Genomic DNA, 21,530 nt, shown 5'->3' on the forward strand with positions numbered 1-21,530 from the left:
TGTAAGTCTATGTGTTGTGTCCACTCCCAATCAAGGCTGGAAGACTGAGGTTCATCCATACTCACTGATCACAGAAGCATATGGTGATTGTCTTGATGCTTGAGTGTAGACTCCAGTCCACTGATTGTTCTTAGCACGCATGTCACAACATCTCACAGACAGCCATATAAGAATGTGACCTACATATAAGAGAAGACCTACAGCACATGATTTATTCTTCGTTGTCATGCTCGGCCAGGCCTGAGCAGAGATCCAGCCATGGAGCTTCCTCATTCTGTAGGACTGATGAGATTGGACAGGCCTGGAGAGGAGCTGGCAAAGTCCCGAAGCATGAGAGCCTCTGGTAATGATAATATAATGATGCTGTGAGGAACACGAGTCTTGGTGAAAGTCACAGTTCTGTCATGTTGGCTGGATTGTTATCATTATCTGTGATTGCACGGTCGCCCCAGAAATATATCCATGGATGCACAAAACGCATGTCAAGATTTATTGCACATTCATAAGCACAGGAAGTGATCGGATCTGGCATCAGATACCACCACAACAGAGAAAAGTAGCGTCTAGTCTACACCAATGTTGTCTTGAGGAAGAAAAAAAAAATACAAAGTGATTACGTGTTTATGCTGGATATACAGTAGATCTGCATTCATGTGCTTTTCAGTTTTCTGTCTGAGATTTGAGAAAGCAAAATCTGGGTTAGTGCACAGACTGCAGTGACAGTGATTGTCGCTTTGGTCCAGTGAGTGTGTTTGTCTGTGTTGATTTCTATGGGTTAGGTCAGATCAGGCCCTAGGGCCTTTGCTATGTCTGCAGTGTCATTTCTTGCCACCAGTTCTGCCTTCCATCCTCACATGTGTGACACTTTGGTTCACAGGGATCTCTGAGAAACAACACTCTCTTCACCAGGGAGAGTATTGCTCCTATTAACACATTCACACTCTCACACTCCTTGAAATGTCTAGACATGAACAAATCCTCTTGGGCCCGTCCAAATGTATAAGGATATTTTCAAAAATTCGATTTTTTTTTCTCGCTCTGTTTTTTTTTTTTTTTTAAAGTCTCCTGTCTACACAAAAAAGACATTAGGGGTCACAGGAAACAAAGCTTTTCAAAAACACCTTTAAAAGGTGGAGAGATTTGAAAACTTTTGTGTGGACAGGAAAGACATCTGTTTTTGAAAATGCTGATGCCACGTCATCAACCTGAGCATGACCATTGAGGTTTCGTTTATCTGTTTGTCATGGCTGCTGACCGGGTCGTTATTTTGTAGGCTGTAATTTCTTATCTGATACTATTTGCAGTTTACATCAGAGTATTTGAAGTGCAAAAGCTATTGGACAGTGACGCATTTTGTTTAAGCTGTTTTAGCTAACATTTGTTAAAATACTATTTTACTGTACAAACTACAACCTGACAGATTTTTTTGTTCTTGAGGCCTATCATTGGATGTCGTCTTGTGACAAAAAATCCCTATATGGATAAATACATCCATATAGCTGTGTCAAATATTTTCATGTCTTGAATGGATATTGAACATATAGAGATGCCTTTCAATGCTAGGTTGCTGGTACTGGTCAAGCTGTCCCCAGGTAATATGGTTGGTCAGTTTCGAATATAATGCCATGCTGCATCTGAATTATTATTACATTTTTCTACCGACAATTTGAAAAATGAATATGATAACAGTGTATGACATGGTTTTCATTTAGAGCGCAAGAAATAAAAAGACCAGCAACAATTTTAAGTAGAGAAGTGAATATAATCAGTAAATAATAGATTAGCATGATGAATAAAAGATTGCTAACAAATGCATTCATGCTGTAGAAAAAGTTATGGCATTTCATTCAGCAAAAAAAGGAGGGGGGAAAAGAACAAGCTTCAGTGCTCAGCTCACCTTCTCTTCTCTCCTTTATAATTTAGTGACCTTGAGATGTTTCCTCCCCTGAGCTCCCTGCTTTTAGCTCTCGTGACTGCCGAGAAAGCATACACTTCCGACAGAGTGCAGATTCTCTCTACTCCGTAGAGCAGAACACTCACACAGACAGGTTCACTAGCTAGTAGAGGGTCACTAGCAATTCATTAGGTTTCATAGGACCCTGTTCATGTTGTGTGAAATCATTTTTGCGCGCCTTTGGTAAAATATTAATGATATTTGTTGGGCTTTCCACAAGATTTTGGAGCATGTCTGTGAGGATTTGTTCATTCAGGCCTGGTGTGAAGTTGGGGTTCCGGTTCAATTCCAAAAGTGTTCGGTGAGGTTAAGGTCACAGGGCTCTGTACAGGCCATTTGATTTCTTTCACACTAACCTTGACAAACCATGTCTTCATAAACCTCACTTTGTGTACAGGGGCATCGTTACGCTGGAACAAGTCTGGGTCTCTTAGATATAATGAGGAAATCTTAAAGCAAGATCGTTCAAAGACATTCTAGACAATTGCATGCTTTCAACTTTGTGGCAACAGCTTGGGGAAGAACTATATATAGGTGTGATGGTCAGGTGTCCACAAACTTTTAGCCATATAGTGTTTCTAGATTAAATTGTTCAGCAATAAAGATTATGATTGGTTTAACAATAACAATGAATAGCCGTATCACATCACATAGCAGTGAATGTCCTAGAAATAGTCAAGTTGTTTTCTTTACTTATTTTAGTGCCCACATTGGAATATTGAAGTACCCTTCAGCGCAGAACAAAAAGTCCAGGGGGTGGAGTCAGACCTGATTACTCAAACAACACCAAATCCTAATATAACCTGGGAACAGATGGCACAAACACACTATCAATACATTTTATAGTTAGCTCACATATTAAATTCAACATTCTCTGGCAAGTTAAGGTCTTTATTACCTTACACACATACATTGGGGACCAAAGGTCTGAGAGCAGTGAAAAGGAAAATGCTTTTATTTTGCATTCCTTTCTAATTGAATACACATTGAACACTCATTACAAATGATATTATTGACAACTTGAGTGAACAGTAGAATGTCTGAAATATTCATGCGGGTTTTAGCGTTTCTTATTATTTGCTACGTCTCCTTTTTCTTTAATGACAGTGTGCACTCGAGCTGGTATGGACTCCACAAGTTTGTGCAAAACCTTAGGATCCGTTTTAGATCAAATCCGTCGGAGGGTCTTCTGAACACACGCTTCAATAGAAGACATTAGACATGAGGAAAATCTGGTCGACATGGGCAATATCACAAATGTGCTTACATTTAAATAGGGAGCTAGAAATAGTGCAGAATCTTGGATATTAAGTATTCAAGATATTGGACATTTACGGTCTTGGTTTAAAATATTTCAGTCTTGTATTATGACCTATGATAGTCTTGTTCATACACACTGATGCTACTTGAGAAGCCTTGCTTTGGTCTCGGATCAATCTGCTCACAGCCCAGCAGGAGGCCGTGATGGACGGGGGTCTGACAGAAAGGGGCAGTCTGGGGCAGCGAGTGACTTGCTCAGTAGGAGCCAGACAAATGTGCCTGGCAGGCAGTGCCTGTTCCACGTCGCCTGTCAGCTGGCTGCTGCTGTGAGGGTTATGCTGTGCTGCTTGAGTGTGTGCTTGGTGCCCACTTTGAAAACGAGTACAGCCTGCAATTTGTCAGACATAATTGAGCCCCCTGGCCCTGATGCCCAGTACGAGACACAGTGACCTGGTGGGCATCGGTTTGGGCCTGGCAACACCCCACCTGCCTGACCTTTTCAGATTTAACCACAGCTAGAGCAAATCAGCTTCCAACAAAAGGAAAAATTTGGTCTCATTTATGACTCTTTGTAGTCAGATGATTCTACTTGTAGGATCATTACTGAACCACAGCTTTTTTTTTTTTTTATTGTAGTTTTAAATAAAATGACACACTTCTACAGTACACATTACCACTAACCAGCAGGTGAAAAAAAGCTCTATAAAAAGGTTTGGAGTAGGCAAGAAGAAATGTTTCTTAATGGATCATGAAACACCCCCCACTTTCAGCTCAAGTCCACCTCATATTCTTTTTGAAAAATGCAACTTAATTGGGTGTGAATGGCTGTGATAAGAAAGGAGGGGGAGTGGGCGTGGAAATAGTCCACGGAAATACATTGTCTACCTGTCTGATTTTTCCCTTTATCTTGAAACAGTTTGTATCAATCGAATCACAAGAATCTTGGCTTTCCAAAGATATACTGCATGAGTACCTACAGCGGGGGAAATAAGTATTGAACGCGTCAACATGTTTTTCAGTAAATATATTTCCAAAGAGGTTATTCACCTGAAATTTTCACCAGACATCAGTATTCTCAAGAAATCCGCAAATATAAAGAATTCACAACACTAAAGTCCACAAATAAAGTTATGTGTAATAAAGTGGACACAGGAAAAAAGTATTGAACACTGTGCGTGGCCGGTTGATGACGGAGTGATGTTGCTTCCACTTGCGGATTTCGGCCCCAGTGGTGATTACTGGAGGATTCTGAAGTTTTGAAATATGTCTGTATCCGAGTCCATCAATATGTTTTGCAACAATAAGGTTGCAAATGTCTTGGGAGAGCTCTTTGCTTTTACCCATCATGAGATGTTTCTTGTGTGACACCATGGTAACGAAAAGCCTTTTTATAGACCATTAATTTACTAACCCAGCTGATATTAACTTGCACAGATAGGTGGTATAATTACTTTGTAACTACTTATGGATTTCAGCTGGTTCCTTGCCTTACCTTTCCTTGGAGAACTGCTTTTTCTTAGTGTGTTCAGTGCTTTTTTCCTGTGTCATTCCAATTTATTACACAAAACTTTCTTTATATATGTGGATTTCTTGAGTTAATACTGATGTCTGGTGAAAATTTCATTTGAATAACCTCATTGGAAATATATTTACTGAAAAAAATATTGACACGTTCAATACTTATTTCCCCCACTGTATGTACACACAGAAGCTGAATGAGTTTTTCACTCAACAACGTGATGGCCCGTGGAACTTTAAGCGCTTTAATTTGGTCAAAAAGCAAGTAAAATTGTTATGGTTAAAATTTAGACACAAACTCATTTGAAGGGATGGAAAAGTCCTCAGGACTTGGTACCACATCATTATCTTGTAGCTCTCCTGAGAAAAATGCTTGCTACACACAAACAATTCCGATGCGTCAGTAGTTGATGGCCAACCAACCGCCCGTAGCCAACCTAACCCTGGCAGCAGGGGAAAGCCGTGCAACACACTCAAACTCTTACACCACTGAAACAAACACTTGCGACCCATGAATGCCTCTCTCTTCTACTACATCTGTCATAGGAATGCACCACGTGCTGTCATGAATAATTACGAGACAGCATCTTCTCATAGGATAAGAACATGCAGTCTCATGAATAATTATGAGATGTCGACACATCATCGAAGTACTATAGTACATCGCCACGTCACTAACTGTGGAAGTAGAAAATACTGGGAAAATTTCAAAATTAACCAGTTTTCTCGGACATTTAAAAATTTACAGATGCTAACATTGTCTTTTATGATGTTTAAAAATCTCAGAAAATGTAGTTTATTGTTTCATGACTTTAAAACAAATTAAAGTTTTGTTCTTCACAATTAGGGACAAGTAAACTTTGCCGATGAATTCTTATTAAATTCAGTGCTTCAGTGAAAGCAGAAGTAGGGAATTCCTGAAGTGTCCCGGAAAACCCACTGGATGTCGATATGGCCGAATTCTGGAAAAGATTCAGAAGTTCCAAATACTGTTGGGTAAGTTACTCAAAAAAAAAAGTAATCCACTACAGATCACTAATTACTACTTTAAAATTCTCATCTGATGGCATTACTGATTACTGCATGTAAAAAGTAATCAGATTACTAATTACTTTACTTTCATGTTACTTTCAAAACCTATCAAACCTTCACAAATACACTACAAAATGAGTGAAACTCATGGTTCTTTCAGTGATTTTAGCGTGCGTCAATGATCAGAAAACGTTGGATTTATCTTAAAACTCACCTTGGGTGTTGTCACTGTTTGTAGGACTACCAGACTGATAAAATAGAAAACTTTTCTAACTAGGCTAGTTTGCTGTCGCTAACCAAGGGGAGGAACAGCTAAGCTATCATTGTATGGGTTTAGCTGCTACAGTGCCATGTAAAGTACATTACCTTTCCTTATGCTCTGCTCATATCACGTTCACATAAACTGGAACTCATATAGACATTTACACACCTTGTTTTCCTGCTCAGAGGATGTTAGTGTTTCAGTTTCAATTCCTTTACTGGTTTAAAAAAAATCAGCGTATATCCATTTTTCCTCACACTGACTCTGTGAGCTAGCGTTTGGCAGAATTGAGACATATCAGCCAATAAGACACGAGCATTTCCACGTACTTTACTGACGTTCAGTTACGTAGTGGCAAACCGCTCCAAGGGGAGAATTATTCGGGGCTAAAGAAAAAAATCTTTGGGGCAAAACGTGATTTATTTTAAACATGCATTTAATTTACTTAATATTGTTTCCTTAACAATAAATTTGTAACGCAATTAACACAATTTAATTGACATCAGTAACTCTAATCAACTTACATTCATTTAAAATGCATCATAAAAACTAATTAGATTACAGTAATGTGTTATTTTGTAACATGTTATACCCAACTCTGGCTCCCACTAATAAAAGAATATAGTTTGACATCAATCTATTTTATTAAAACAGATGGAATGTTTTTATTTTGTTAAATTTACTTTCTAATTTTGTCTTGGCCGCCTGTAAAGATCATGCTGGATAAGGAGCCAGTTTAACCAATGCAGTCAGTCTGCTTAAAGACGTGTAAAACTTTGCAAGCTAAGTGTAATTTGCTCATGCAACGAATATCACGATTTTATCATAGTCAATAGATAGATAGATAGATAGATAGATAGATAGATACAGTACGTAAACATGGACAACGATAATCCGATATTAACCCGATTAAGACAATACTCTGATTAAGACACTACCATGTAAACAGTGATTTCTGATTACCTTAATCCGACTAAAGTCATACGCGAAGTAAACACAAATCGAATTAGGACATTTTAGATGCATTATAGACATGTACACACCGTAATCACACTATTAACGTCGTGTGGGAGTTTTCACCGCATTTTGTGACAGGACACGTACACACACGGCAGTGCACAACCGTTTGACGGCAAACAAGAGCATCCGAAACTGCATACTTACCTACTGCATAGTAGGCGAAATACATGTATTACAGCTACTACATTGTAGGTAAGTACGCGGTTTGGGACGCAGCCCATGGCTTCAAGCAGTCATCTACTTGCACGTATAGCATGACAAATAATTAACTGCACTTTTGTAAAATTAAAAATGAAACACCCAAAACTGTATACAGTACCATAACAAAGACGTTATGGTATGTTGATACGTGAAATTCTGGAGGGACCGTAATGACGTAATGACGTGTGCCGTTAATCGATCGATGTTCTATAACTTGTAAAACTCATGTAAACACCTTAATCACAATATTGTCTTATTCAGAATAAGGTCATTAATTAGATTATTGATGTCCATGTAAACGTAGTAAGTGATAGATTTTTCTTGCTCCTCATGGGGAAAATTGGTGTCACAACAGCCACAAAACAAGAGCTACAGGGAGGACTAAGACTTTACAGTTCACAAGACTAAAAAAAAATGTACAATAAACTCACAATATACACCACAAATAAAAGGGAATAAACAATATATATACGCGTATAAATAGCTCACACCTCCAGTGTCTGGGGTTCGATTCCTGCCGGGGCCATGTGTGTGCGGAGTTTGCATGTTCTCCCCATGCTACGGGGGTTTCCTCCGGGTACTCTGGTTTCCTCCCCCAGTCCAAAGACATGCATGGTAGGCTGATTGGCATGTCTAAAGTGTCCGTAGTGTATGAATGGGTGTGTGAGTGTGTATGTGATTGTGCCCTGCGATGGCCTGGCACCCTGTCCAGGGTGTACCCCGCCCTGTGCGCAATGTTCCCTGGGATAGGCTCCAGGTTCCCTGAAGAAGGAGTAAGCGGTAGAAGATGGATGGATGGATTTCTGTACAGATGAACTGTATGAAATACATTACAGGTTGGCAGGATTAAAACTATACTAGACTTGTGTGATGAGCAGTTTGTTAATGTGTGTATAAAAATGTACAGAAGTCATAAGTGAAGTCATAGGTAAAGTAGCACCGCGTGAGTAAGAATGTGCAGTGACCCTTTGTAAAATTTGTTGTGCAATATGCATTGTAGTAGATAGGTATGCAACTGTCCACTGTCTTCAATGTCCACATACTATAGCTCACCAACATCCTTTTTCAAATGGACATAAAATTAATCGTTTCAGTTTGTAATCAAACATTAGCTGTCAAACTGTCCATGATGCTCCTGCACCATCACATCATCAAAACACAAAACACACCCTGTACAGATAGCAGCAAAGTTTAACAACGTCGAAACTCCCCAGTAAAAGTTTATTTAAAAAATTTGTAATCATGTGAATGACTTTTACCTCAGGTGATGAGACAGAGATGATGGATGCTGCTGCTAATCCAAGTGATAACTCATTTCCCAACTCATTTTCCAATTTAAACAAATTCCATACAACCACACTCCAAAATCTAGAATGTGATATTCAAGCACATATGGGTGTGATGGTCAGGTGTCCACAAACTTTGACCATATCGTGTGTGTGTATGTGTGTGTGTGTATAATAAGAATACTACTCTAATAAATAATATGATGTACCATTTAGGCATGCTATTTGAGTGCAGTAGTGTTTGATTATTTAAGTAAACTAAAACCCTATGTTAGTTCCCTGTCTTGGCTAAATGCTGTTTGTTAATAAATAAGAAATTGTACAGCCAGGAACTATGGTTGTAATATTGAGTATTAACAGTAATAGTAGGGGGCATGGTGGCTTAGTGGTTAGCAGTCACACCTCTAGGGTTGAGGGTTCAATTCCCGCCTTGGCCCTGTGTCTGTTTGCATGTTCTCCATGTGCTGCGGGGCTGGCATGTCCAAAAATATCCATAGTGTATGAATGGGTGTATGAATGTGTATGTGATTGTACCCTGCGATGGATTAGCACCCCATCCAGGGTGTACCCCGCCTTGTGCCCCATGCACCCTGGGACAGGCTCCAGGTTCCCCACGATAAGCGGTATAGTAATTATAAGCGGTATAGAAAATGGATGGATGGAACAGTAACAGTTGTATAGTAACATAGTGCATAGGTAGTACGTATTCATTCAAATGTGATTGTTAAATAAATAAACACTCAAAAACAGTGAATGAGTGAATGTGCCAATGAAAAACCCAGAATTATATAATACATATACACACAGGTGTATCTCAAAAATTAGAATATCATGGAAAAGTACCCCCCCCCCCCCCCCCATAATTTAATTGAAATATCATAGATTCATTACACATAAAGTGAAATATTTCAAGCTTTTTTTTGTTTTAATCTTGATGATTATGATTTAAAGCTCATGGAGATCAAAAATCCAGCATCTCAAAATATTGTACGCACTAATCTAACAGGGCCTAAGTAATGTCTAATGTACTTATACATTTCCTTTACGCCGTCAGGGGTGACATGCACATACAGAAACATGTCAAATGTAGCGAAAGTGATACGTTAAATAAACACCAAGTGCAACGAAACCCTCGACGCACACTACTAACTGGTCAAAAATTAAGAGTCTCACCAACGATCCCAATATCTCAAACGCTTACTAACGTAAGCAGGTCCCCCCCATTAATTTGCGTCAAATGGACTCGTCCAGTGCTCTATGACCTGTCACGTGGTACGGATGTCCTTCTTCCACTCTTTTGCAGGTTAAACATGGCCGCGCTCTTAAGATCTATTCGGCTGCTGAAACTCTCACCTTCTCCTTTGCTACGAGTAAAGAGAAACAGTCATGGACCTCCGATTAATCGCTTATACAGCAGAGCGGTCGGCGGGAGAGGAGTCGAAGCTTGTCCGAGACAAATCGCGTTAAGATGTGCGGGTGCGAGCAGGTAGGTTAGCATGCGGGATAGCCATGCTTGTTTGGGAACACGCAGTTGTCATTGAGCTTTTGGGGGACAATGCTGTGTAGGGCAGATTTACGGTAAAAAAAAAAATCATCTTGCGTGTCAGTCCTGACCATTATATACATCATGTTAGTTCAGGGTTTGATTCAGTGCATTGTTTTATTTATGCATGCTATATTAGAGATGGTATAATGGTCTATTTCATTCTGTGTGGTGTGTTATAAGTCAAATATGGAGCCATGTGGGCCTTACCTGAACTCATGCAGGTTATGTACACTTGTATGAGGCACTTTTTTTCCAAAGCGTTTTACTCTGTGTCCTCATTCACACACTCGCACACCAATGGTAGCAGAGCTGCTATGCAAGGCGCTTACTTGCCATCAGGAGCAACTTGGGGTTCAGTGTCTTACCTGAGGACACTTAGTCATATGGGTCAGGAATTGACCTGCTAACCCTACGATTAGTGGACAATCCGCTGTACCACCTGAATCACAGCCGCCCCTGGATGTGAATTAATGGTGTCTACCCTCACAGTAGGTCTAACTCAGGGGTTCCCAAACTTTTCCAGGGCAAGGCCCCCCAAATGGCATTAACATTTGTCCGAGGCCCCCCTTTTGCAAGATGTCTTTAAAACACATTAAAAATGCAGACTTCTAAATATATCTCCCTTTTTTTAAATTGATATTTACATCTTACATTATTACATTACATTAGGAATTGATTGTGTGTGTGTGTGTGTGTGGTTGTCTGAGAGTGAGAATTCATTTTTCACACCAAATTGTGAGGCCCCCCTGGCGGCCCCCACTTTGAAAACCACTGTTCTAACCTACTACAGTGAGGGGAAAAAAGTATTTGATCCCCTGCTGATTTTGTATGTTTGCCCACTGACAAAGAAATGATCAGTCTATAATTTTAATGGTAGTTGTATTTGAACAGTGAGAGGCAGAATAACAACAAAAAAATCCAGAAAAACGCATGTCAAAAATGTTATAAATTGATTTGCATTTTAATGAGGGAAATAAGTATTTGACCCCTCTGCAAAACATGACTTAGTACTTGGTGGCAAAACCCTTGTTGGCAATCACAGAGGTCAGACGTTTCTTGTAGTTGGCCACCAGGTTTGCACACATCTCGGGAGGGATTCTGTCCCACTCCTCTTTGCAGATCTTCTCCAAGCCATTAAGGTTTCGAGGCTGACGTTTGGCAACTCGAACCTTCAGCTCCCTCCACAGATTTTCTATGGGATTAAGGTCTGGAGACTGGCTAGGCCACTCCAGGACCTTAATGTGCTTCTTCTTGAGCCACTCCTTTGTTGCCTTGGCCGTGTGTTTTGGGTCATTGTCATGCTGGAATACCCATCCACGACCCATTTTCAATGCCCTGGCTGAGGGAAGGAGATTCTCACCCAAGATTTGACGGTACATGGCCCCGTCCATCGTCCCTTTGATGCGGTGAAGTTGTCCTGCCCCCTTAGCGTAATGTTTCCACCTCCATGTTTGACGGTGGGGATGGTGTTCTTCGGGTCATAGGCAGCATTCCTCCTCCTCCAAACACGGCGAGTTGAGTTGATGCCAAAGAGCTCCATTTTGGTCTCATCTGACCACAACACTTTCACCCAGTTGTCCTCTGAATCATTCAGATGTTCATTGGCAAACTTCAGACGGGCATGTATATGTGCTTTCTTGAGCAGGACCTTGCGCGCGCTGCAGGATTTCAGTCCTTCACGGTGTAGTGTGTTACCAGTTGTTTTCTTGGTGACTATGGTCCCAGCTGCCTTGAGATCATTGACAAGATCCTCCCGTGTAGTTCTGGGCTGATTCCTCACTGTTCTCATGATCATTGCAACTCCACGAGGTGAGATCTTGCATGGAGCCCCAGGCCGAGGGAGATTGACAGCTCTTTTGTGTTTCTTCCATTTGTGAATAATCGCACCAACTGTTGTCCCCTTCTCACCAAGCTGCTTGGCAATGGTCTTGTAGCCCATTCCAGACTTGTGTAGGTCTACAATCTTGTCCCTGACATCGTTGGAGAGCTCTTTGGTCTTGGCCATGGTGGAGAGTTTGGAATCTGACTGATTGATTGCTTCTGTGGACAGGTGTCTTTTATACAGGTAACAATCTGAGATTAGGAGCACTCCCTTTAACAGTGTGCTCCTAATCTCAGCTCGTTACCTGTATAAAAGACACCTGGGAGCCAGAAATCTTTCTGATTGAGAGGGGGTCAAATACTTATTTCCCTCATTAAAATGCAAATCAATTCATAACATTTTTGACATGCGTTTTTCTGGATTTTCTTGTTGTTATTCTGTCTCTCACTGTTCAAATAAATCTACCATTAAAATTATAGACTGATCATTTCTTTGTCAGTGGGAAAACGTACAAAATCAGCAGGGGATCAAATACTTCTTTCCCTCACTGTATATATAGAGCTATTGAGATTAAGCTGAGGCCTAACGCTCAAGCAGAAGCATCTTGTGCAATACAAGAGTTTAGAAAAAGGAGGAATGTCTTGAAGTTGTCCACTTAGAACTTCGCAGCTCATGAACAGATTTTCGTTTAGTTTTCTACACTAGCCCTGTTTGAATTCCATGACTTTGTTCTGCTTACAGTATGTACTGGTTGGAATTTTTTTTCGCTTTGTTTTTTTTTTTTAAACAATTTTCTCGAAGACCAATGGGTGTTTCTTGAAGGAATACGTTAATGATGGTTGTTCCTGTGTTTTGTTTTTTTTTGTTTTGTTTTGTTTTATCAGGTCATTTGGTCAAGGTCGTTCATTCACCGTCACACGCACGTGACTTTTAATTTTTAGTATGATACTGATATTGCCACTCTGATTATGTTGCATGTCGGGTTACGCGCGACCTCAGGGTTGCGTACTATGGCGATAGGCTTTAACACAAGATGTGACAAATCGATTTCAAGTCAGTCAACATTACCCGCGTTGATGGCGCAAAACACACCAGTGACTCGAACAGGAAAATGTCCGATTCTAAACCCAAAGGAGATCCAGCGTTTTAGGCCAGTATCAGACACCGGTGCTTGAATGAGTGCCTCCGTGGTTTAAGGATGTGGCTGTAAGGACCAAATCTTACATGTTCCTGTCATTACTCACTCATTGGATATGATTTCGGTAAAGAATAGTTCATAATGTCAAATCCAAGGGGCATACTGGCTTAGTGTTTAGCATGTTCGCCTCCCACCTTTGGGCTTAGGGGTTCGAATCCTGCTTGTGTGCCTGGAGTTTGCATGTTCCCCCCGTGCTTTGGGGGTTTCCTCTGAATACTCCAGTTTCCTCCCCCAGTCCAAAGGCATGCATTGTAGGCTGTAGGTATTTCCAGATTGTCTGCTGTGTGCGATTCTGCCCTGTGATGGGTTGGCACCCCGTCCAGGGTTTCCCCCACCTTGTGCCCCGCAACCCTGTGTAGGATAATAATGGAAATTGGATTTTATTTATTTATATATTTATTTACTTATTTATGTAAAGCTGCTTTGTGACAATGCTGCCTATTGTTGAAAGAACTATACAGATAAAATTGAACTGAATCGAATGTATTGCATGAGGCTAAATAATGGCTAAATATGCATATGATATTAATAAAACACCTTCTGTGTTGAGTCGGTCTTCACCCTGCGCTCTGAGCCTTTCCTTACAACCTGGGATATACGAAGAAAAGAATTTCACTGTGCTGTAGTGTATATGTGATTAATAATTTCTTCTTCTTCTTTAGGTCTGCGTGGTCCTCTCTGGGTCTGCGGTGTTTCAGTGCAGCCGTTGAGAGGAAAGATGAACCTAGTATCGCTTTACGCACCAAGCAGGCCCAGCAGTTCGACTGGGCTCTTGCTAAACTAGACAGCTCGGTCAGACGGACCGGTCGAGTCACCAAAACACTGATTCAGCGCATCTTTCATGACATCTGTCGAACAGGTACCTGTAGGGAATGCCATAACCGTGGCACATGTTGTGGCTCACATTGTATGGAACATCACATATTAGATATTACAGTAAAACCCCTGTATCTGCGGTTTCAGTTACTGCAGGTTCACTTCACTGTAGTCAGAAAAAAATTAACTCAAATTCCAGAAATACAGTAAACATTCATAAATTAAAGCGTCCCTATTCTGCTTTTTCAGATATTATCTTTCATCTAGTGTGTTATAGAGCCGTTTGCGAATGTAAAAATTCTGCAAAGTTTCAAAAAGAGTTATTGACTATGTTTACATGGACAACGGTAATCTAATTATTAACCTTAGTCTGACTAAGATAATGTGATTAAGGTGTTTACATGAGTCGCTTTTAGAATACTCCAGTCATGTTCCTGTTTTACATGTTTTAGAACATAATTAGATTAACAGCCCGCATCATTACGTCACCGCGCCACGAATTTCACGTATCAACATACAGTTCGTCTTCGTTATGGTACCGTATACAGTTTTGGGTGTTTTTATTTATTTATTTTTTTTAACGAGCGCTTTAAGTGCAGTTAATTATTTGTCATGCTATACGTGCTAATCGACATCTGCTTGAAACCGTGGGCTGCGTCTCAAACCGGGTAATTACCGTCTATATAGTAGCCGAGATACATGTATTTTTCCCCCACTACAGGCCTATAGTAGACGAATATGCGGTCTGGGACGCGGCCGAACTCTCTTGTTTGCCGTAAAACTGCCGTGTGTGATCGTGTCCTGTCGCAAAATGCTTTGAAAACTCTCACACGACGTTCATAATGTGATTAAGGTGTCTACATGTCTGTAATACACGTCCATAATGCGACTAAAACAGAAGTACTCCACCTGTCTTAATTCGATTAGCACATAATTCGAGTATGACCTTAATTAGATTAAGGTAAGTAAAAATTGCTGTTTACATGGTAGTTTCTTAATCAAAGTATGGTCTTAATCGGATTAAGAGTGGATTATTGTTGTCCATGTAAACGCAGCTACTGTCTCCCAAAAGAAGGAACCGATTCTGAATAGCTGAACCGAGTCGTCAGTAATTCCAGACTTACTTCCTGTACTAGCCTACATAGGTTAAAAAAAAAAAAAAACGCCTCTGGTCTTCATTGGCTGCTCGCGAACAACGTGTACTTTGACCCGCCCTCAAACACTACAGTTGAGATTGTGTCCTGAGAGAGTTGGGTTCGTGTCTAGAAGACGTTGTTTTCTGCGCTGCAAAACCACCTTGCGCGGACACCCAATGGATGAGTATGTAACACGTCGGTGGTTAGAATTCATTTTTAAAACGACACCACAGCAGTTCATCTCCGACTTTCGTTCATTTCACTGACTAATGCTTCTCAAATCTAGCTGAAGTCAAATTCTTATTCGTTAAAGAATGGGCCATACCCACTTTATTTGGACCATGTTTCGCCTCTGGATCACAACCTGTAAATATAATGAATTATTTCTGTATGTATTTTCTACTGAGTGTTGTATACGTGTTCAGCTAGTGCACAGCTGTTAGGGTTTATTACCGAGCTGAAATGCATATATGGTAGTGGGCGTTTCCTTTCCGACACACGCTGTAAGCAGTAGACCGATCACAACAGACCGGGACATCTGACCAATCCGAGCAGAGCAGGCTCTCGTAAAGGAGGGGTTTAGAGTGAACGGATCCTTGAGCGGGTCGTTTGTGTCACTGAGGAAAAAGAGGTGATGCAAAATTCAAGTGTGTTTTGACCTTTAAGACAAAATTAGGCACCGTAATTGGGGCACTTTAAATTGGGTGCCGTTCTCAGTAACGTGATGAAGTCCCGCCCTGGGATGTTAGTCATCCCTTTGTGCAGTGTAGAAGAAGAATGAAGATAAAGGGTGAGTACAGTACGGTAAATATTTTAGAGAGAGAGACCACGTTCACGTAACTTTTTTTTTTTATAATTGTTCTGTTTTATTGTCAGTTATTATTGTTAATGTCGAATTGTGCCTAATTTATGAATTAAACTTAATCATTGGGTATTTAAGGTATCTAATGTTTGTTACTATCCGTGGATTCAGGCATCCGTTGGGGAGCTTGGAAGCTCTCCGACGCGGATACGGGGGTCTTACTGTATACACTTTTTTCAGTTAAACATGGTCTAGCCAAAATGGTGTCACACTTTTAACATGTCTTTTGATTTCTCTCACTAGGATACCCCAGTAGCAATCAGGCCCTGCTGCTGCTGAGGAGCTGTGGCTCACTGCTGCCCGAGATGCCCCTTGAAGAGCGCAGTCAGCTGGCCCACCGCATCTGGGAGAAGCTACAGGAGTTGGGTAAGAGGCTCTCTGTTTTATTCTGCTTTTATTCCCTGTTAGTGTGCTTGGAAAAGTAGCACAAAAAAACGGCATCTCAGCCAGTTAAAATATCTTGAATATAGATAGTCAAAACGCTTGAGCGATTCCGATTAAAAGGTTACAAGAAACCAAATACGTGAAATATGATTAAACCTGTTTCTAGACATGTTTTATTAAATTCACTCTTCAAATAGTCTTATTTCTAGAACCAAGTGAAATTATCCACAAAAAAATTATGAAACTATGTCTGTATAAAAAATACTGTATGTCTAGACGTAGGCTTAATAATCTTCTAATAGGAAATCAGACCTAGAGGTTTTTTTCCCCATTGTTGTGGGCCAAAATGCTTGATTTTTCCGGTGACAGACAACATTCAGTACACTATTATTATTATTATTGTTGTTGTTGTTGTTATTTATATTATAAAGCATTTTTAAAAAACTTTTCTGACCTCAAGAACCATTGGGCTCTCTTAAACTGAAAAATCTGTGAAATTCATTAGCATAAAATATAACAGTTTTAATTTTAAAAGGCCCGTTGTTTGTTTTTATGTACTCTTTTGCAATTTAACAGAACACGAGCCATTCATCAATTTTATAGCATGTTTTTTCACCAGTAACAAACCGAACCCGAGTTGACTTGAACGAGGACCGGGGCGGGGTATTTCACCAAGCATGCTAATAAAAGCCGGGCTTGTGTGAAATAGCCTCTCACGATTTAACGGGTCAATCCAGGCTCAGTGGGTAACATCAGCGAAGTTGATGTAGTCGGTGCAACTCGGTTCCGCTAATTCAAACCTGGAAATGGCCAACTGAGGCTTGTGCGTGTGATTTATAAACAGCGCTATTGGTGGAGTAAAGATATAACGATGTGGCGGCCAATGAGAGAGCTGCTTTTTCCACTCCGGCTGAACAACATCTTCGAATGAAATTATACGACAAGTATAGAAATGTCACTGCAAATAAACGCAACACCTCGGCAACTAACAAAGCTCAAAGAATGTATAGGACATAATAAATGTGTAAGAAACTAAAAGCACATGCTGTCATAGTAATGCTGCAAGGCTTACAGTTAGCTTTGTTTGTGGAACTGAAACCGAAGGAAATTAGCCAGACTTGTCGAGTTAGCTGGGTTTGGTTATATTTAAGAAAATATATTCATGCAAATAGATGTACAAAGGTTTTTATTTTATTTTTTTTTTAATTACCTTTCTGATTTTCTCTAGGCAGTCAGCAAAATCTTGTTAAGTCAAATGTACTGCATTGCTCAAGGTGCAAGTTCTGTGCCATAGTGGAATTCACATAGGACCAGCTGTCAAACTTTCATCAGTGCACACGTGTCATCTCTGACGGTGGAATATTGAAATGTTCAGAATGACGGTCATTTTTTTTTTTTTTTTTTTTTTTTTTTTTTGACGTAACCAGATTTGCTACAATGCCATAACCTTTTAACTACTTTTATATATTTATCTTTTATATACTGTAACTGTGATAGGATTTCCTAAGCCATCACAACTGAAGGAAAAGTTTGAGTCTGCCAACCCCCCTAGCCCCCCACCCCCCATTGTGGATCTGTGTGTGAGAAATATCCTGCAAGTTAAAAAGCCGTTCTTTTGTACGGTTTCTCTTCCAGGTGCCACGTACGATGTGAGCCATTACAACGCGTTGCTTAAAGTCTACCTGCAGAATGAGTTCAACTTCTCGCCCACTGATTTTCTTGGCAAGATGGAAGCGGCCAATGTGCAGCCCAACAGAGTGAGTGAAGTTTTGACAGATTAGATTTGTAAACTCGCTGAGGAGTAGAGATGAACATACAGCGGGGGAAATAAGTATTGAACGTGTCGACACTTTTTTTGAGTAAATATATTCCCAATGAGGTTATTCGCATGAAATTGTCACCAGAGTTTGGTATTAACTCAAGAAATCAACGCACATAAAGAAAAAATGTATGAAGAAATTAATGGGCCGCAGTATTCAGGTGTGATTTTGGCCCATTCTTCTAAACGTATTATGTTTAAATCTTGTTCAATTGGATTCAGGTGATTGACTGGGCCATTCTAACTCCTTGATTTTTTCTTTTCTCTGAAACCAATTGAGAGTTTCCTTTGCTGTATGCTTTGGATCGTTGTCCTGCTGAAAGGTCCACCCACGTCTCATATTCATCATCCTGGTGGATGGCAGCAGAATCTTCTCAAGAATCTCCCGGTAAAGGGCTCCATTCATCGTTCCTTGAGTTCTAGGAAGTCTGCCAGTACCATGTGATGAAAAACAGCCCCACACCATGATGCTTCCACCTCCAAACTTCACTGTTGGTACAGTGTTGTTAAAAAAGAAAAAATTTCAATTCTGCTCTCGTCTGACCAGACTACACTCTCTGTGTTTCATAGGCTTGTCCAAATGAGTTGTAGCAAACTTTAAACGAGCTTCGACATGCCTTTTCTTTAGTAATGGAGTCTTGCGGGGTGAGCATGAGCAGGGGAGTGCATTGCCTCTGTGACGATGGTACCTGCTGCCTCCAAGCGTTTCTGGAGCTCTTTCTGAGTGGTCCTTGGCTCTTGGGCTACTCTTCTGACTATTCTGACTCCCTGGTCAGAAATCTTGCGAGGACCTCCTATGTGTGGCCGGTTGATGATGGAGTGACGTTGCTTCCACTTGAAGATAATGGCCCCAGTGGTGCTTACTGGAGGATTCAGAAGTTTGTCTGTTATGTCTGTATCCGATTCCATCAATATGTTTTGCAACAATAAGGTTGTGAAGGTCTTGGGAGAGCTCTTTGCTTTTACCCATCATGAGATGTTTCTTGTGTGACACCTTGCTAATGAAAATCCTTTTTTATAGACCATCAATTTACTAAGCTGATATTAACTTGCACAGATAGGTGGTATAATTACTTTGTAACTACTTATGGATTTCAGCTGGTTCCTTGCCTTACCTTTCCTTGGAGAACTACTTTTTCTTATCGTGTTCAATACTTTTTCCTGTGTCATTCCAATTTATTACACATATCTTCATTTATGGCCTTTAATGTTGGGAATTCTTTATATTTCCGGATTTCTTGAGTTAATATTGATGTCTGGTGAAAATTTCATGTGAATAACCTCATTGGAAGTATATTAACTGAAAAAAATGTTGCTGCTTTCAATACTTATTTCCCCCGCTGTATCAGCAGGATGAGTTACTGTATGCTAGGTGATTAAAGGTATAGTTTTCCGTTTTAGGATTTAGGAAGCAGCGGAGCCCTGTGTCCTAATTTAGATCAAAACTATTGCAGACCTGCATTTTAATATCAGAGTACACTGCAGACAACAGTGCTGCTTTGTTTTAGTTAAGATGTAGATGTATATACAGTATGAAACATCAGCTTCATTGGGCCCCTAACTAAACATTTATGCTTGGTAGTGGTTGTAGTAGCAGTAGTAATAGTAGTTTTTATCTCAGCCTTTGAGCTAAAGTTGGCTAAACTGATAAAATAATCTTTTTGTGTCAGGTGACGTATCAAAGACTGATTGCAGCGTACTGTCAAAATGGTGACATTGAAGGCGCGAGGTGAGACTGGATTTGCAACTCCCACTGGATGATCGTTGTTTTTTTTTTTGTTTTTTTTTTTTGTTTTTTTTTGTGAATGTGAATGAAACTACACTATATGGCCATAACTACGTGGATGCCTGACTATCGCACCCATACAGTGGTGCTCGAAAGTTTGTGAACCCTTTAGAATTTTCTATATCTCTGCATAAATGTGACCACAGATTTTTATGCCATTTTTACACAAGTCCTCGAAGCAGACAAAGGAGAAACCAATTAAACAAATGAGACAAAAATATTATACTTGGTCATTTATTTATTGAGGAAAATTATGCAATATTCTATATCTGTAGTGTCCAAAGTATATGAACCTTTAAGATTAGTAGTTAATTCGAAGGTGAAATTAGTCATGTGTCTAGACCATCTCTAAAGAGTCTGGACTCCACCAATCCACAGTCAGTCAGACGGGTACAAATCGAAGAAATTCAAGACCATTGTTACCCTCTGCATGAGTGGTTGACCAACAGAGATCACTCCCAGAGCAAGACGTGTAATAGTCTGTGAGGTCACAAAGGAACCCAGGGTAACTTCTAAGCAACTAAAGGCCTCTCTCACATTTGGCTAATGTTAATGTTCATGACTCCACCATCAGGAGAACACTGAACAGTGGTGTGCATGGCAGCGTTGCAAGGAGAAAGGAAACGAAAACACTGCATTCAAGCATAAGATTCTTATCCCATCTGTGAAACATAGTAGTGGTAGTATTATGGTTTGTGCCTATGACTTGCCATCCTAGATGGAACAATGAATTCTTAATTAAACCAATTAAAAGTGTCAGGACATCTGTCCATGAACTGAATCTCAAGAGAAAGTGGGTCATGCAGCAAGACAATGACCTTAAACACACAAGTCGGTCTACAAAATAACGGTTAAAGAAGAATAAAATTAATGTTTTGGAATGTTCAAGTCAAAGTCCTGACTTTAATCCAATAGAAATGTTGTAGACGGACCTGAAACAGTTCATGTGAGGAAACCCACCAACATCCCAGAGTTGAAGGTGTTCCGTACTGAAGAATGGGCTAAAATTCCTCCAAGCCGATGTACAGGACTGATCAACAGTTACCGCAAACGTTTACTTACAGTTAGTGCTGCACAGGCGGGTCACACCAGATACTGAAATCAAAGGTTCACATACTTTTGCCACTCACAGATATGTAATATTGGATCATTTTCCTCAATAAATAAATGACCAAGTATAATATTTTTTATATCATTTGTTTTATTGGGTTCTACTTTTAGGATTTGTGTGATAATCTGATTGTTTTTAGGTCATATTTATGTAAAAGTATAGAAAACTCAAACTTTTAAGCAGTGCTGTATGTGGTTCTTGTCCAGACTGTTGCCACAGAATTGGAGGCACACAATTGTCTAGAACGTCCCTGTATGCTGCTGTATTACAATTTCCCTTCACTGGAACTAAGAGGTCCAAACTTGTTCCAACATGACGATGCCCCTGTGCACAACGAGCTCCATGAAGACATGGTTTGCCAAGATTGGTGTGGAAGAACTCTAGTGACCTGGACAGAGCCCTGACCTCAACCCCACCTCACCCTACATCAGTACCCGACCTCACTAATGCTCTTGTGGCTGAATAATGAGCACGAATCCCCATAGCCAGGCTGTGAAATTTAGTGGAAAGCCTAACC

At 40.2% G+C, this 21,530-nt stretch overlaps 1 protein-coding gene across 1 annotated transcript in view; it reads left to right on the plus strand.

Moving 5' to 3' along the window:
• The first annotated feature begins 9,806 nt into the window (after nt 1–9,806).
• Nucleotides 9,807–21,530, plus strand: part of lrpprc (leucine-rich pentatricopeptide repeat containing) — a 68,115-nt gene continuing 56,391 nt past the window's right edge. Inside the window, exons 1-5 of the mRNA XM_053679603.1 lie at nt 9,807–10,019; nt 13,762–13,958; nt 16,157–16,279; nt 17,933–18,054; nt 19,787–19,845. Coding sequence (XP_053535578.1) covers nt 9,844–10,019; nt 13,762–13,958; nt 16,157–16,279; nt 17,933–18,054; nt 19,787–19,845 — 677 coding nt within the window. The 5' untranslated portion in view covers nt 9,807–9,843. The remainder of the gene's footprint in view (nt 10,020–13,761; nt 13,959–16,156; nt 16,280–17,932; nt 18,055–19,786; nt 19,846–21,530) is intronic.

Source organism: Ictalurus punctatus, chromosome 3 (assembly GCF_001660625.3).
Source record: "Ictalurus punctatus breed USDA103 chromosome 3, Coco_2.0, whole genome shotgun sequence".
NCBI lineage: Eukaryota > Metazoa > Chordata > Actinopteri > Siluriformes > Ictaluridae > Ictalurus > Ictalurus punctatus.